We start from the raw sequence: 18,484 nt of genomic DNA on the forward strand, positions 1-18,484 counted from the left end.
CTTCAGGGTCACTGCAGGGTCCCACTCAAGTCCTTACATGATGGAGGGTTGCTACAGAGGAAGGTGCACGGCCTGAAGCTCTGCTCACTGTGCTGCCCTACCAACACAAGACCTATACAGGAAGAGATACAGCTGTTGGTAAACTGTCCATCATCAGCTCACCCAGTGCTCAGTCATCAGGAGAGACCCATGGACCACTGGCCAGCCAGCAGCACCAGTAGGCATGAATCCAATCCAGGGGTCCTTGCTCCTGCTTATGGCTTCTTTAACATCTTGACTTGATAAATGAATTCCTTGAGAGCCTTCACAGAAGAAATGAGGAAAGCACTGGTTTCCCAGGGCCACGCCACTGTAATGGCTCTCAGGCCTCAGGAGAAGGCCAAGGGGAAGGACATGCTTGGGACTCTGCCACCCTAATATCTCTCACCCTGCTCTCCCAGCTGGGACCCAAGACTTGAGGCGGTAGGATCCTGAGTAAGGCACAGAATGGCCCAGCACATGTCATCACAGCCAGAAGCAGGCATGCTGTCAGATGGCTGCAACTCCTCTTCCCTTCTTGGTAGGAACTCTCCTTGCCTATGTGCAGTGAGCAGGTTTTATGTTACTTTTTTACTATATGAGAAGTTGCTTCATTGCTCCAGTGTAGTTCAGTCAGGGTGGACCGACACCCAAGCTCATCTAGATTAGTCATGGCCACCCAGAAAACCCTGACGATAAGAGACTAGAAGCCATGTACCACCTGCCCAAGAAGTGTGTGTAGCTGGGCCAGAACCATTCTAGACACCAAGAGGACCTGGGGTTGATGGGTGAAGTAGTGTTACCCAGTCCAGACCCTGGACGGGAGCCCAGCAGCCTAACAGGTAGCAATGTATCCAGCTAGTCAAGCCCTTGTAGGATCTGAGTCTCGTAGGCATGGCTCTGGAAGGTCAAAGATGAAGGAGGTGGGCCCCTGGAAAGTAAGAACCATTCAAACTCATGGAAATCCCTTCTAAAAGGAGGAACTTCTGGGCCCTCGTTAACCAGAGGTTTCTAATTGAGTTCACCACAGTAACTTCCTTGGCCAGTGTCTGCTGTTTTCTGATGGCCTGTCACCTACTCAATATGTGTGTTTCCTGGTGCCCCAGTCACCAGATGCAGCTCTGCCACCTGCCACCTGTTACAGCTGAAGGCATTTTTTTTAAGTGATACTTGGCAGATTCTTAAAGACCTAAGCCCCAAGACACCCTATGGTAAAAGCCACTAAATGTAGTAACAACAGACTCCTTAAATCTGAGGGACACTCCAGTAGCCTCACAATGAAATAAAATGTGTTCTAGGCTATAAGTGGACCCCCACTTCCCTCCTCCTTTCCCTGAGTAGTGACTGCATGCATCCAATCTCCTGGTTCTTAACAATGCATACAGCTTTTCTTCACCTCCTCACACAAGGGCCTCCCCTGTGCTCAGTCTCCTGAAAGAACCCTCTGTCCCCTAATAGCTGCTGCTGCCACCTCCAGCTGTCTCCATCTTCAGGAACCCTCCCATCTTCCCCAGGCCAGGCGTGTGATAGAGGAGAAAGAAGACTTGAGGCAAGAGTTGCAGCTGGTAGGATAGTCCAGCCACAACCAGGCTAAGTGGGAAGGCATTTTCCAATTCTTCTAGGGCCTTTTATGTAGAACACACATATTTTCTTAATAGCTCACACAAATGATGGCCACCTAGTTTCTCCACGGGAGTATATGCTGGTCCTTTGGCCTTAAAATACTCTAGTCCCTGGTTCTTCATCAGGCGACAGGAAGCAGGCTGCTGTACCCATAGGCAAAGCTCTGATAGGACTCCCTCTCATCTTCAGATGGACTCCAAGGGGAACTCTCTGAGAGCCTAGCACAGGGCATTTCATTATGGCTTCAGAGCAAGTGGCTGAGCTATGAAAACACACAATCAAGTGACAAAAGAGCAGATGGCCATGTAGTTCGCTGAGCACAGGACTCAGAAAGAGGTTTGGAAGTCATCAGCAGCAGGCCCCACTCACAATGCTTCAACTCGGAGTTTTCAACTTCATAACAACGAAGAGACACATTCAGTAGAAGCCATGCCTCGGATTTTGAGTGTTGTCTTTTCTTGGACTGAAATGCAGTGTGCCTCTCTCATGATGCTGGAGTGGCATCCGGCATAGCTCCCCATCAGCCCTGTGATCCCGCAGAACTCCGCCGCCTCCACCCTGTAGTGTGCTGTGTTGTTAAGTCAAGGTGCACAGCAGGGTATCGGTATCATAGATATTTCTCTTTATGGCTTTTTCAACTTATGATGGACTTACAAAACACAGACCCCATCGTAAGTCAGGAGGCGTCTATACAGTAGACATTGTTTTCCTGAAATGAAATTACTAGGTATCATGTGCTGTTTTGGAGTAAAGTCTATGTAATGCCCTAACATAAGGAAAAGTGAAAGGCAACTAATAGTCAGTGGGCTTCCCATCATTATAACCAAAATCCTCGTGATAACTAACATACAAAGAGGAAAACTTTGTTTGGACTTAAGGGTTTGACATCCCACTTGACAATCCATTGCTTTGGGTCTCTGCTGGGCAGCCATTGTGGCAGGAGTACTCAATAGAGCAAACCACTCATATCCCAAGCCACAGAGCAACAGAAAAAGAAAGGCCACAGTCCCATAATATCCTTCAAAGGGACATAACCAACAGCCAAAGACCTAGGCCAAATCCTCACCAACAGGCCCAACTCACAATGCTCCAGCTCCAAGTTTTCAACTACAGCTATGAAGAGACACATTCAGTAGAAACATTACTTAGGATTCTGAGTTTTGATCCAACTAGGCCCACCTCTCTCAGGCTCCACTCTCTTCCTCATAATCCACCACCTCCTACAGCACCACCCTGGAATTCAAGCCTTCAACATGCCAGGGGCCATGTTTAGTTTCTTATTGCTGTGATAAATACCATGACCAAAAGCAAGCAACTGTGGGGGCAGGGGTATTCTTTTATTCACCTTATAACTCTCCATCATGGAGGAGATTTAGGACAGAAACTCGGCATAAATCTGGAGACAAGAACTGAAGCAAAGACCATGGAGGAGTGCTGCTTACTGGCTTGCTCCCCATGGACTTCTCAGCTTTCTTTCTTATACCATCCAGGAACATCTGCCAGGGCTGGTACCACCACCTATAGGTTGGACCCTCCCACATCAATCACAATCAAGACAGTGTCCCATAGGCTCACGCACATGCAAATCTGATAGGAGCATTTTCTCAACTGAGGTTCACTCTCCACAGATTATCCTAGTCTATGTCAAATTGAACAAAAAAAAAAGACCAACCAGCAAAAATTGATCCTTTCTCAACTTAACACACACACACAAAAAAAAAAAAAAAAAAAAAAAAAAAAACTCATGACTATTAAACCATAACCTTTCCTTTCTTGTTTGTCCCCAAAATTATGTTACTAATGATATAAATTATAACTTTGAAAATCCTCCAGTTCTTAAAATACTCAAACACTTTAAAAGTCCAAGTTCTCTTTTACAATATCCAAAGTCTCTCAATTGTGGACTCCTATAAAATAAATAAGTTACATGCTTCCTTATTCTAAGAGAGAAGAACCAGGGCACAGACACAATCAAACCAAATCAAAATCAAATTACAACGGTGTTAAAAACTCAGTATCTAACATCTGGGATTCACTAATGATTATCTCAGCTCCAAAATGCTCGGGCAGCTCCACTTCTCCACCTCTGCCATCCACAGTACACACAACTTGTTTCATAAGCTCAGACAAGGTCCTTTCCGTACCTACACTGTCCTTGGTGGTCATATCACAGTCCTAGCATCTCTGATATGCTAGTGTCTCCAGTGCAACTGGTCTGTTATCTTCACCAGTGGTCTCTCTCCAGGGACTCTGCCTCTGCCACATGGTGCCAAACCTTGGCTGTTCTCCATGACCCCTTCAATCCTGCAACTTCTATGCCACCAAAATCAGTAATGTGAGAGACTCTTACACATTACCAAGTTCAGCTTCCAGCTTGAGATGCAGCCTTGGCCCACTCTGGACCACAGCTTCTGTGTGCTGACCCTGAAGAAATACTTCCAGAAGATCTCACCTTATTGATCTGGCCTCTTATTGATCACAGCTGATTTCTCAGCCCCAATTAAAAAACATTGATCCCAGGAAAGCAAAGGCTTCAGTGGTTCTGGTCCCATCAGTCATAACTGATTCTTCATCCACAGCTGACCAAAGATTCTTAATTCAAATATATCACATGAATGGCCTTTATAGAGTCTTGGCTTCCCTCGAAACTTCACGAGCCAAGCCTCCATCATCTGCATTTCTATCACAGCACTCTTATCTTCCAAATTCCCATAGAACCACCCATTAAGCTCTGAGTTCCAAACACTCCTATGATCCTCCCCAGAACAGCATGGTCAGGTCTGCCACAGCAATACCCCATGACACTGGGACCAGTTTCTGACTTGTTTGTTTTCCATTGCTGTGAAAGACACCAAAACCAAATGGTAGAGGAAAGGGCTTTTTTGTTCACTTGGGTTTAAGTTTGGTTTGGTTTGGGTTTTTGCTGCTGATGTTGCTTGTTTTGTTTTGTTTTGTTTTGTTTTGTTTTGTTGTTTTGTTTTGTTTTGTTTTGTTTTGTTTTGACCTACACATCGTGGTAACAATCCATCACTGAAGGAAGTCACAGCAGAACTCAAGGCAAGAGCCTGGAGGCAGAAACAGAGACCATAGAGGAATTCTGCTTACTGGCATGCTCGCCATGGATTTCTCAGCTTGCTTTCTTATACCACCCAGGAACACCTGCCAGGGGTAGCATGGTCTGTGGACTGGGCCCTCCAGTCCTCCCACATCAATTAGTAGTCAAGACAATGTCCCAAAGGCTTGTCTACAGGCCAATCTAATGGGGCATTTTCTCAACTGAGAAACCTCCTCCCATATGACCCTAGCTTGTGCCAAGTTGACAAAATGCCAACCAACATAGGCTATTCATCCAAATAGCACGGATGTATGATAAGCTAATGTGCAGTGCAGTCTGTGGGTGCCCAGACCCTATGTGGCATTGGCATGTCAGAGTGCCTCCCTCACAGATGGAGGGTTACATGTGTCCGGAGTGATGCTCTCCAACATCTAAGAGTCTGCATTTGATGACAAGATTTCCCAAAATACCAACCAATTGCAGGCCGAGTGCCCGATAAAACACATGCAGCCTTATCCTGACTCACTGTGGCCTCTGTGGGTGCCGAGGGTGCCCGCATTCTCGGTCCCCACATGATGGCTCTGGGCTGGGACAACAGGTTCCTCCACACAGGGCTGTGTGCACAGGCTCTGGTGGATCTCATTCATGTTCTTCCCATGCACAGGTGGGTTTCTGAGTCCTTTCCAGGGGTGACTTGCACCGAGGAGGAAAGTGAGGAAGGAGAGCCCATCCCCAGGGAATGACCACAATCACAAAGCAATGTAGTGACAGATGGGTAGGGTGGATGCTGTGCCTTCTGAAAGGGGAGAGTTGGCCTACCAAGGCGGCAGCTATCCAGTGATTGCGTAGTGTGCAAGCACTGGAGAGAGGTCATAGGGAGTGGGGTCTCCGGGCAGCACTTGCATGAACTCACACAGCACTGACCTGGGGGTGCAGGAGCCTTCAGTGTTGGAGAGGGGGAGCCAGGACTGCATTGCCCCCCAAGGCTACTGTGGGACAGTATGTGAGGTGACTGTCAGACATAACTTCACTTGAATACAAACAGCTGGGGTACACTGAAGTCAAGAGACCCTAGAGTGTTCTGGTGCCCTTCCAGGGGGGTCAGGTCAGAGATAGGGGAAGCTCAGGTCAGCAAGGGGCAACTTCAGACCCTGGGAGGAGGCCTGCAGACCATCAGGTTTACAATTTGTTTATTGCAACAAAAAGTCAACACAATCAGAGAAGAATTTCACCAAGAGCAACTACACCTTTGTCTCTTAGACACAACACACATTTATAAAAATGAGGCATCCAGAGATCTGGGGGAGCCACTAAGTACATCAGCAGCTTGTCAGCTCATCTGATGTGTAACCCATAGTAAAAACAAACATTAATGTGTATCAGTATTCCCCGGGCCAAATAAATTAGGGTGTTTTTATGACAGTGGGACCCAAACCCAAGGCCTAGTGTTCTACCACTGAGCTGCACCTCCAGCCCTGATCACATGACTTCCAGTACCTTCAACAACAAGCTGTACCTTGTCCTACAGGAGTGGTTACCAATTGATGAAACCAATTTTTCCTAGTAGCTATTTGTCCTCACATATGAGAATTGTTAAATATTGGTTTAAATGAAATTTTATAATATGATTTTGTTCTTGTTATAAACCAAAGTGATTCTCACTCAGATTCCTTTCTTTATCATCTAGCAATCAGCCTGGCCTGTGTGGGCATAGTAACGCAGCAAATACATAAGAGCACTTTTGGGGGACAAGGGTCTGTGATGGAAAGAGGCTTCAGAAGCCAGGAGGAACCTGAAGCACATTGCCACTGCTGTCCCTGCACTTAGTGTCCCTTCCTTGCGGCAGCATCCTTAGCTTCCCAGTTGCCATGGAGAGCCTTGGGCGGAGGAGCTGGGCTGCTGGGCCTCAGGATCCCACTCTCCCTGCTGCTCCTCTTTGGATCCCAGAACACGCACACAGAGCAGTGCAGTCTTTGAGGCACACCACCACCACCACCACGCCCTGCAAGGCTTGGCATTTTAACCTGATTGGGGCGGCAAGGAGACGACAGACGCTTAGGAAATGACAGACGCATACACAGAAAAGCTGGGACCAGGTTGGCTGTGTGCGCTTTGATGAAGCCATACCAACTACACTATAACTGGAACCTCCGCGCGATCGTTATGTACAGCATGGATCGGGGAGTTGGCGAGTCTCCATAGGCGGGTCTGTAGGACAGCAGTCTCAGCTGTAAGCATGGGGTGGTGGGGGCTGCGGTTGCTTGCTTTTGTACACACTGCTCAGTTCCTCATAAACATTTGTACTTGCACACACTGACCAATCATTTGTAAAAATCAGTACCTGGACCAGAGGAGGGCGTTGCCATTCCAAGCCTGACCTAAGGATGGTTTTGTTGATTTCCCATGGGTCTGAGGCATTGGTCCTTGACATGGCTGTGCCCAGTCATTAAGAACGTCATCTGCTCTTTTCCTCGTGGCTTCCTTACCTCCCCACACTCCACCAACACCTGAGAGAGGAAGAGGAGGAGGAGCCGGGTGAAGACGCCTGGACGTTTAGTTTACAGCCCAGGCTGTCACATTTGGCACACCTGACGCTTGGCCAACAAACCGCAAAAGATTAAAAGAAAGCCAGGGGCTATGGACGAACTTAATGGCGACAGGGCTGCGTGCTGGGTTGCATACCAGGAGCAAGCCCTTGAGAGACAGTCTGCCTACATCTTGACCTTGGATTTCTAGCCCCCAGGACTGAGAGGGAAAACATTCCAGTTGCTAACAGGCCACCTAGTCTACGGAGTTCTGTCACAACAGCTCAAGCTAGTGTCACTGGAAACCATACAGGAATGAAAAGACCTGTGTTGCCGGAGTTCCTCAGGTGAAGCGGGTGACAGTCCTAAGCTCGTGGCTGAGGGAAAAGCAGGTGGTGCCCCTTGTACCTGCACATGCACACGCTCAGTGCAGGCCTCAGTGAATGTGCTGGCTAACTGGTCTACCCACCAGACACATGCAAAGTGGCAAGCAGGGTCCTCAGAGAGCCACAGCATGGACCTTTCAGGAAGCCTGGGGAGGGGATCCAGGTGCCTGTGCCAGCTAGCTTACTCAGGAGAGGATGGGCAGGACTTGAAGGGGAGGCTGGTAGCTGGGCATACTCCTGTTTTCCTACATTTCTAAGCCCACAGCCAGTTCACTCCATGTAGGTGACAGCTGCTGGCGTCCTCCGGGCTGTATGTTGGGCTTCTGGGCCTGTGGTGCGTAGGGTATGGCACCAACCAACAGATGGGCAGACACTCTGCCAGCTACCGAGACAAGGGTGGCTGGGTGACAGTAAAACCAGGCGTGTCCTGTCTCCTTTCATGTTTGTTAGCGTGGTCGAATGCTCCCCCATCCCTTGCTCACTTTCTCCTGGTCCCAGCACCCTCCTTCAGCTATAGTCTGAAAATACTAAATGGAAAATTCCAGAAATCGACAGAGACCACATTCACATTGCTTTGATTTCAGTATATTTTATACTGTTCTATTTCATTAGTTACTGCTGTGGATTTCTTACTGTGATACATTTATAAATTAAACTCCATCATTGGTTGTTCATCTAGGAAAAAATACAGTATGCAAGAGGGTGAGAACCATTGTTAGGGCATCCACTGGGGCCATGAGATATGGGTGAGGTGGCTAGTGCATTTGCTGTGTGCACTTGGAAGCAGTTTAGTTAGGAGCTTGCATATGTCTGTCTGTTTGGAGAACTGGTCCCTTTATCATTATGTAAATGGTCCCCTTCTTTGTAACCATTTTTTTAACTCATCCTTGTTTGATATCTGATATTAGGTGTCTCCCCCTAGCTCTTTGTATTGGAGAGTGTCTTTTAAACTACTTATGTCCTCAGATTCATAACTTAATTGTTGTAGGTAGTGCAGGCTTGAGACTTGCTTAGCTTTAATCCCAATCTAACAGTTTTTTTTTTTTTTTAAAGATTTATTTATTTATTATGTATACAGAAGAGGTGCCAGATCTCATTACAGATGGTTGTGAGCCACCATGTGGTTGCTGGGAATTGAACTCAGGACCTCTGGGAGAGCATTCGGTGCTCTTAACCTCTGAGCCATCTCTCCAGCCCCCCCAATCTAACAGTTTTATCTTTTGACAGTGTTGACTGTTTGCACTTAACTATACGAACGGTGTGGATCAGTGAAAACCCACCATCTTTGCTAAATCTTTTCTCCTTGTTCCTTCTGTCCTTTTGGTTTTCATTTGTCATCTTATCTTGGATTAACTGTGGTACTTAGAGACTCTATTTGTCCAGGTAATTTACCTACTAGTGCTTGGTTTAGCCGTTGACCTGGGGTTTACAGATAGAATCGTTAAGGAGAGCCTCACACTCGATGCCCGCCTTAGTTCCCCTCGCTGTGGACAAGGTACGGGCACTGCTCTCTTGGCTGCTGAGATCTGGTTATCTCAGAAATTCTAAAAAGGGGAGAAGAGGGAATTTTATCTTCCCCTTCACTTATTTCATTTCCATCACTCTAGGTAAAGTCAGGTCACTGCTGGTGTCACCGTCCTCCTCCTTCCGAGATTTTGACCCTCTCCAGTGCAGACCAGCAGGCAGTGAACCGGCTCATTTGGGCTGGAGAAAGCCTTTGAACTACTTTATGTGTCAGAGCTCTCTGCTCGAGGCAGAACTGGCAGGTTTCTTCTTTCACCCCTTTAAAGCTGCCACCTGTTATCTTCTGCCTTATCTGTTACCCTGAACCGTGTGCTCCACCTCTTACCTTCCTTTCTCTGTATCTAACTTGTCTTCCTTCTTTGCCTTGGCTTTCGGTAGCTCTGTATGCTGTGGGGAGGGGTGTTTGCTTATTAGCATCTCCCTAGTGATGCTCTCATGGCTTCCCTGACCTGTGGTGGTTCTGTCTGTCTGTTTGGCGTGCGTGTGCGTGTGCGTGTGCGTGTGCGTGTGCGTGTGTGTGTGTGTGTGTGTGTGTGTGTGTGTTGACTATTTCCTCTCCCTCCCTCTCCTCTGGAGAGACACTGTCGCAGACCTTCCGCTGGCTGTTGCTGACCTGCAGCTCTTGGGTGTTGTGCCTCCTACCCAGCCTTTTCCACTTGGTACTACAGCGTGGCTGATTCCGACTGATGGTCCTGAGCTTCAGATTCTGTACTTGAAGCTGTCCCTCATCTCTGTTGTAGTGTGGTGTGGGTTTGGTTTGGTTTTGTCTGTTGTTACCATTGTTTTATTTCTAGATTTTCCCTTTGAAACAATTTCTTCTCTCCTCTAAAATCAGACACCAAATCCTGTGTGGTGTCCATCTTTCCTCTCAGTCTATAACATCAGTTATCTTACACTCAATGTCCAATACTTGCAACACCTCCGTTGTGTACGTTGGTACCTCCTGTGGTTTCAGGCACCCACTGGGGGGTCTTGGGATACCGATAAAGGAGAGCGGGCTGCACTTGCTTTAATGCTGTGAAGTAATGTGAGAAGCATGCGTACATGTAGTGGTGCTGTGTCTTTTCAGAGAATTAGCCCCTTTATCATCATCTCTAGTATCATGGCTTTCACAAAACAGGTATGGCAAAAGATAACAGAGTGGTGTCTTTAAAGACTGAACAAAAAGCTGGCAGTCTCAAATTCTGTATCCAGTAAAACAGCCCCACCACATGCAGGAGACATAAAGGCTTGTCAAACAAAGCAAACAGCTCCTTGCCTGCACACCCGACTTAGAATCCTGTTTGTTCAACCTGGTGCCTTGTCAGCACATGCGAGGGTTCGTGACTTCTCCCCTTCCTTGCAGGTTTTTTTCCCATGGAAGTCAGTCATTTTCCTAAGTCTGGGGAAATCACTTCAGTCCTGGAAACAGGCACATCCTGTTTGTCTTTAGTATGCATGTTGGAGTCTGTCAGAACACACGAGGGAGGTCACCCCCTCCTGGGGGACAGAGGGAACAGAGACGTGGTACTTGAATAAGACACCTGTTTAAGTACAGTACTAGAGGACACTGTCCTCGGCGTACCCCGACTTTGTGGGCCTGAACTCTGCAGCTTGCACTCCTGCTGCTTAGTGGAGAGGAGAGCAGAGAACGCTTTCAGGGAATTTATGTCTACCATCTGTAGAGGGAGGGCCAGGGTGCACCTATGTACTCAGGCGTATAAACAACCAAGGTCAATATCGTGTCTTCCTCAATCACTCTGCACCTTGTTTTTTGAGACATGGTCTATTGCTGAACCTGGAGCTTGTTGACTTGGCTCAGTTGCTGTCCAGCAAGCCCCAGGGATGTCCTCCTGTCTCTGTCTCCCCGGACACGTATTTCTGCACCCAGCCTTTACATAGGTGCTGGGTACTGAACCCCAGGTTTGCGTGGCAGTGAGTTTACCAACCAAGCCACTCCTCCAGCCCCGCCCCACCTCTTCTGTGAACACCTGTCGAGCTTGTTGGGTTTCTTCTCTTCCCTGGAGGAAGGGTCTGCATGACGTCCCTGGCTTGTGGTCTTCTTCCATGATGAGTGTAACCCTTTCAGCTGAATTCTCCTACTAGGGCCTGAGCCAACCCCTCCTAGTTGTCTCCACCTTTCCTTAGAGGCGTCTTTCTTTCCTTAAAATCTGAGTCACTGATATCGGCTGTGACGTCATTTCAGGGGTGGGCTAAAGACAAGCTGTGAATTTGCAGCTTTATCCTTATAACAGCAAACATCTCAAACAGAAGTACCCATTGTGTTTCATAAAATGAACATCCCAAGTCTTCATTGGCTAGTTGGAAATACCGTCAATAGATTTATAGGCTAAAAGTAAGAGAGAGGTCTTTCCAAAACAAACCAAAGAGTAAATCTTCTTGGGCCTACTTTGAAAGCTTTTGCTATTCTCGACATCTGCCACCAGGGGGTGCCCTGCCACACCGCCATGCGTCTTCCTGGGTAAAGCAGATGTGCAATAAGAATTGTCCATGTACACATGGCAGGAATGAAGTGCAATTGATGCTCCTGGGGAGGACGGCCCTGCTTTGGGGGTGTCCCTGGATGTTCCTTCCCTCAGCCCTCAAACAGGCTGGGCCGCATGTCCCCAGCCCCTCAGGACCTCGAAATCCGGGTTGACAGGCAGTCAGGCTCTCTCTAGGTAGCCAGCCCTAGCATCTTGAGGTGTGTTCCAATCGTCTTCTCAGAGTGGACAGGCTGGGGAACCAGAGCAGCCCATCTGCTGAGGGTAAGATTCCCAGGTACCCTGTAACAGGAAAGTAAGAATGGTGGGGTGTCCTCGTTCAGGCGATTGATCAGAAACAAAACAGAACCACAGCGGCTTACCACATACAGGGTGGGCTCCGAACAAGCCCTGTAACGGGGCTTCTGATTAGCAGGCAGTTCTTCCTGGGGTTCAAGAGCCTGCTCCAGCCGCCTCATAGCTCTACTGTCTTCACAGGAGACATGGGCAGAGAGGGAGAAGCCCCTAGTGCTGGCCATAGTCCCCAGAACTTACCACATTGCTTTGCTCACAGCCTATGTATTCAGATGTGCACCCCCTCCCCAGTGCTAAGAGGATGGAAAATGTAGCCACAGCGGCCAGATGTTTCTCCAGCCAACTCTGCCCCGTGGAGGGGTAGGCAACTAAACCCAGAACGCCCAAATTATGCCCGCAGGAACTGATTCTGGTAGATTATTGCTGTCTAGAGAAGTCTTTTCCAGAACTCCTTGATTTCAAGATCCAACGGGATGCCTATTTACAATGTAGTCCTCCATCCTCGTTCAGACCCTTGGGTTGGCTGGCCCTCTGCATGCAGGAGTGCAGAGCCCTAGGAGTCTGGGGAGCAGTGTTGGTAAGGAGGACCTCTGCTGCCCCCACACACTGGTGGGAAGCCAGGCCAAGGCCTCAGTGTGTGTGTGTGCTGATCTATGGGCATCACCCAAGGGAGACCTGCTCCTGAGCCAGCCCAGAAGCCCACTTTGGGGCTCTGCCCTGGGAAAGGAGGCCACATCAAAGCAGAAGCTGAGATGCCACCTCCCCCTCCCCCACCAGACCCTGCCTGCACCCTCTATCCCTGGCCACACACAGTGAGAACCCCTGAGCTGGCCAATCATCAGCAAAACTGCCTTGCCTTGCGTTTGTTTAAGGTAGAGATGGGGGGGGGGGGGGATGGCACTCACACTCTCCTTAGCAACACTAGAGGGCAGCATTGAGTCATATCTAGTTTCTCAAACTTGACAGCATTGGCTCCTGGATTTTCTGTTTTGTTTGTGTTTTTGTTCTTGCCCTGGCACCGCTGGTATGAATCATGGGCTATGGCAAGCAAAGGAACAAAGCAGCTGCCCAAGGCCCTGGGCTGGGCCTCTCCGCTGTGCTGAGACTCCAGAGGGGTGGGGCAGTCAACATGGAGTCACACTAAGCAGACTGGTACTCACTTGGAAGGTGGGATTGGGAAACCACCTCCCCACTTCTTCCTGTTCATTATTCCTGGTGACACCCTCAGGAGAAGGCAGAGTCCATTTTCTGGGTACCCAGGATCCCCTGGGAACTCGTCTCAGATCTCAGTACACCTGCAGCTACCCACCCTCAGCCCCTCGGATCTCTGAAGCTGGTGTGCTTCTGTCCATATGCTTTGTGGGGAACCGACTCCCCTGAGCAGTAGCAGGCCAGATCCCCACCTAATCACCACCTCCGCAGAAGGCCCTCCTCCACTCCCCTTTTAAACAGCCGGATGCTGTGTGTAGGACAGCCTGCTTCTGTGTCCTGCGCAGGTGAGCTCCCCGTGGGCAGGCGCGGGGTCTCTGCAGCCCCCACCCCGCCCCCAGTCTTGCTGCTGTAGAGCTCAGCGCACAAACTCTGCCCTTCCCTGGATGAAATGGGGGCAAGGTGCGGAGCAGGCCACTGGCCAAGCGGCCTCCTCCGGTACACCTCGCCGGCCTGGGTCTTTCCTCGGAAACAACAGAAGCAGCCATGGCTTCTTATCATCCTGACACGCAGAGGGGGGCCTGCCCTCGAACAGGAAGAGAGCTAGACAGTCCAGGCGATGCCTCCACCTGCTCTTCATCTACATAATGGGAAACTGTTAGTGTGGTCGGTTTTGAAACCTATGGTGTGGAAGTTCTGTGTCTACCTTCTGTCCCTTCGCCGGGACAGCTAGCCTTGGGTTTCCCTTACAGAGCTCCGAGCTCTACTGAGGCTCCCAGCCTCCTGGCAGGCTGGCGAGCTGCCTGCCACGGTGCCTTTCTCTCTCTCCTGTTTCAGCCGTCATCCCCTTGACGGATTCGGAGCACAAGCTGCTGCCCCTGCACTTTGCGGTGGACCCGGGAAAGGACTGGGAGTGGGGGAAAGACGACAACGACAACGCCCGGCTAGCCCAGTAAGACCCGCCCCGTGGAAGAGCCGTGGTGGGGCTCCTGGTGGGGGTGGGGGTGGAGGGCTAGAGGGCAGAGAGAGGATTGCCGGCGCAGACGAATGAGCTCGTTCCTCTTCCGGGGCTTTTTTCACTCGGTGTTCTCTTGTCAGCCTCATCCTATCCCTAGAAGCCAAGCTGAACCTTCTACACAGCTACATGAATGTGACGTGGATCCGCATCCCCTCCGAGACCCGGGTGAGCTTCCCGTGCACGGGACCCCAACCCTGTGACTGGGGGTGGGGTGGAGAGTAGGGTAGCCGCTCTGTGACCGGGGGTGGGTGGAGGGTAGGGTGGCCGCTCTGCGCGGTGCGGGATATGATGCACCTCCCTCCCGAATGTCCATAGGCGGCCACCCGCAGAAGTGCCGCCCAGAGGCTCCACCTCCTCATGCCCCGGGACGCCGCCCAGCCACCCTGGTTCCCAGTCCAAACTGGACCTGTTGGTGCGAGTGTGTGTGTGTGTGTGTGTGTGTGTGTGTACTCGCAAGTGTGCACCCCAGTTAGGTTTCCCCCCTCTTATTTTGCACAGCAGGAGAGGAATAACACGCCCACTCACCAAACAAACCGTAGGCAAGTCATAACACAAAACTATCTCTGCTGAGATCGGAACAAGATGTGCCGCGGCAGAGCGGAATTAATTATAACTGTGTGTGGATCCTTAGAAAAGCTGGGGAACCGACAGCACGAGCCCTCCGCGCAACGCCCTCCCCTCCCCGAGGCGGAGGTGGCCGCAGGTGGAGCTGGCAGAAGGCAGAAAGAGCCGCCCACCCGTCCCTCGCGGGGGGCCGCCTGCCCGAGGGGAACTGTTGGGCTGCCCCTGCTTGCAGATGCTGAGAGATTCGTTTTAAGTGTGTGACTGATGTTTTCATAATCTCTGGAGGGAACTCCCAGGGAAAGGGATTTGTGAAAATTGCTTGTAAATAATTGGTCCTCCCTGACATCCGTTTACTTAAGCATCCAGCGGGCTCTAAGTACTGAAAGGAGACCGGGCTGAATGGTGCCTTCCTCACTCCTCTTTGAGTGCTCACTTCCGTTTCACCTGCGCATCATCCGAGTAGGGCGCCCCCACGTGGCTCTGATTCGCCGCGTCCTCAAGTCAGTGGCGGTCCAAATCCTGCCTCTCCCATGCTGGAAGATGCCACTGTGCCCCAGGATGATGCTCTCTCTAGCACCCACGTGGTATGCAATGGCCGCAGCCCGAGATCCATCAGAGCCTTCCAGCTGGGCACATAGTAGGGCAGCCTACTATGGAGCAGGGTGCTCGGCCAGGCCTTGGTGGCCTCCCTACCCAGTACAAAGCTATGCTCCACTTACTGGGCTCCCTTCCCATTTCAACCTTGGGCCTTCTACCCTTTAGGGCCTCTGGCAAACCAACCTACGAGCCCACACTCCTTCCAGACCTAAGTGGAAGGAGGGATTTCTGCCTCGGGGGAGGGGGGTAGTACAGTTCTGCCAGCCATTGCTTCAGTGACCTAGCCGCAGAGGGTCATCCCTCTGGAACCTGCTTGAGGGAGGGACAAAAATAAAGTGAGGAGCAACAGCTTCTCCCCTCTCCTCTGGAGACCAGAAAAGCCTGTTCAGGCTTGCGCACGAGTTTCTGACACACCCAGATGCTGACATAAGGGATGCCGCCTTCCCAATGACCCTCCTCACCAGCAAGGCCCCTCTTGGGAGAAACTGCGGCCTATCCACCATGCCCTTCTCCCACAGCCTTCTCGGGCTTGCCACCTGTCCCCAGAGACTGGCCTAGCCACATTCTCCATGGTCTTGCCCTCCTCACTGGCTGACACCCCCCCCCCCCGTAGTGTCATCCAAGTTATTCACCACGATATTCCTTCACTGGTGTCTTCCCACCGGACCCCACCTCCCCGCTGGAAGCCATTCCCAGCATCCTTCTCGGCTTAGCCTTCCACATGTGCACTCGTGAGAAGGGAAGCCCCGAAGTAACTTGTCGTGGCTGGGTAAAAGGGATAATGGGTCCCAGACAAAGAATGGGATTTGGGCAAGGTGTCTAGCCCGTGCTTAGAGTGAGTACGTGAAACATCTGTGTGGGAGAGATGCTGCTTCACCCGGTGGCCTCTACCATTACCCAGAGACCTGGGACCTGTTTCTAGTGGTGCCAACAGCCTGGCCAGGGAGGGAGGCCAGAGTGGGGACCTGGTGTCTCTCTATAAATACACTGAGGCTCTGGAACTCCACAGCAGTTGGGTTGCGGGCACTCTGCCTTCACTCATCCACTCCGGGTTCTGTACTACCAGGTATCTAGGAATTCCGAGATAAAGTTCGTGCATCTTCCCTAAAAGGATGGCACCGAAGTCATGAGGCCCCTTCCAGATCATTCTGCCAACACTGTGCAAGATGCCTATCCCATACACACCTCCATCCCTCTCTAGACCCCCCCCCCCCAGAGACCTCAAAAAGAAACCAGTGTCCTGGTCTCAGCTCCACTTGTGTTCCTGAGGCCTGCACGGGGACAGCTCTTCTATAACCACCTGTCTTTCCTGCCTTGCCTCCCCACAGGCTCCTCTTGCACAGCCAGAGTCTCCAACTGCCTCGGCAGGGGAGGATGTGCACTCCCTGGCCGAATCGCTGGACTCGGACCGCGACTCTGTGTGCAGCAACTCCAACAGCAATAACGGCAAGAACGGTAAGGACAAGGAGAAGGAGAGACAGCGCAAGGACAAGGACAAGACGCGCGCGGACTCCGTGGCCAACAAGCTGGGCAGCTTCAGCAAGACGCTGGGCATCAAGCTGAAGAAAAACATGGGCGGGCTGGGCGGCCTGGTGCACGGTAAGATGGGTCGCGCCAACTCTGCCAACGGCAAGAACGGCGACAGCGCCGAACGCAGCAAGGAGAAGAAGTCCAAGTCGCGCAAAGGCAGTAAAGAGGAATCGGGGGCGTCAGCTAGCACCTCGCCGTCGGAGAAGACCACGCCGTCGCCCACGGACAAGGCGGCGGGAACGTCGCCGGCCGACAAGGGCAGCGGGCCAAGGGGCGACGCCTGGAAGTACAGCACGGACGTGAAGCTGAGCCTCAACATCCTGCGCGCCGCCATGCAGGGCGAGCGCAAGTTCATCTTCGCCGGCCTGCTGCTCACCAGTCACCGGCACCAGTTCCACGAGGAGATGATCGGCTACTACCTGACCAGCGCGCAGGAGCGCTTCAGCGCGGAGCAGGAGCAGCGGCGCCGGGACGCTGCGGCCGCCGCAGCCACCGCCACCGCCACGGCCACGGCCACGGCCAAGCGACCGGGGCGCAGACCGGAGACGGAGGGGACGCCGGGCCCGGAGCGCGCCTCGCCGGGCCCGCCAGCTGCGCCGCCCACGCAGCTGGTGCTCAAGCTCAAGGAGCGGCCGAGCCCGGGAACTGGCGCGAACGCGCGGGCGACGCGGGCGGCGGGCGGTGCTGCGTCCCCGGGCCCGGGCGGCGGCGCGCGGCGCGCGGGGAGCGGCACGGGAGGATCGGCCCCAGGTCGCAGCCCTCCCGCGCCCGCGCGCCAAAGCGTCATCCACGTGCAGGCGGCGGCCCGGGACGAGGCTTGCGCGCCGGCCGTGGGCGCGCTGCGACCGTGCGCCACCTACCCGCAGCAGAACCGCTCGCTGTGGTCGCAGAGCTACAGCCCGGCGCGCGCCGCGCTGCGCACGGTCAACACGGTGGAGTCGCTGGCGCCCGGCGGAGCCGACTCCCCGGGGCCCGCGGAGCACAAGTCGCAGACCTACAGCAACGGCTTCGGCGCGGCCCGCGACGGGCTGGAGTTCGCCGACGCCGACGCGCCGGCCGCGCGCTCGAACGCTGAGTGCGGCCGCGGAGGCCCCGGGCCCGCGCAGCGGCGCTGCCAGCGAGAGAACTGCGCGTTCTACGGGCGCGCCGAGACCGAGCACTTCTGCTCCTACTGCTACCGCGAGGAGCTGCGACGGCGGCGCGAGGCGCGCGCTGCGCGGCCCTGAGCCGCCCAGGACTGCTTTTTTTCCATCCTGTGGGTCTTTTTTTACTTGCTCTGGTCAGCCGAAGGGCCGGCGCCTCCTCGGTCAGTGCCGTGTACGTGTTTGGTCAAACGTTCCTAATGGTGCCTGAACCTACACTGATGCCACTCAGGTAGTAGACGGATAGGAAACAAGTCATACTGTTGGAAGTGGGTGTGCTAGCCTAGCATCTGCCTCGTACCTGTGGAAACTCAATAGCCATTGCAAGAGTATTTTTGTTCCTCTATACGAGAAATAAAGAAAATCGCAGCCCTTTGTTTTTAGAAGGGAGTGTTTTACATGCTTTTTTCCCCCCTAACCTAGGGACTGACCTCTTCCAAGTAGCGGTCACTTGCGTGCACTTGGTAGCACGCAGGGTTTAGAGGCAAACACGCAGCCCGGCCTGAGGTGGAGCCTCCTCCGCGGCTCCCACCTGCTTCCCACCTGGGTCCCTGGAGACCTCCAGCAGGCACCTCG

The 18,484-nt window shown here is 52.2% G+C and overlaps 1 protein-coding gene across 5 annotated transcripts in view; it reads left to right on the plus strand.

The window, feature by feature from the left end:
* Otud7a (OTU deubiquitinase 7A) overlaps nucleotides 1–18,126 on the plus strand; it is a 304,503-nt gene extending 286,377 nt beyond the window's left edge. For all 5 annotated transcript variants that reach the window (XM_076544154.1, XM_076544147.1, XM_076544135.1 and 2 more), the window contains 3 exons: nucleotides 13,895–14,009; nucleotides 14,156–14,240; nucleotides 16,565–18,126. In XM_076544154.1, the coding sequence (XP_076400269.1) occupies nucleotides 13,895–14,009; nucleotides 14,156–14,240; nucleotides 16,565–17,992 (1,628 nt within the window). In that variant the 3' untranslated portion in view covers nucleotides 17,993–18,126. The remainder of the gene's footprint in view (nucleotides 1–13,894; nucleotides 14,010–14,155; nucleotides 14,241–16,564) is intronic.
* The last annotated feature ends 358 nt before the right edge of the window (nucleotides 18,127–18,484 follow it).

Source organism: Peromyscus maniculatus, chromosome 1 (genome assembly GCF_049852395.1).
Source record: "Peromyscus maniculatus bairdii isolate BWxNUB_F1_BW_parent chromosome 1, HU_Pman_BW_mat_3.1, whole genome shotgun sequence".
Taxonomy (NCBI): domain Eukaryota; kingdom Metazoa; phylum Chordata; class Mammalia; order Rodentia; family Cricetidae; genus Peromyscus; species Peromyscus maniculatus.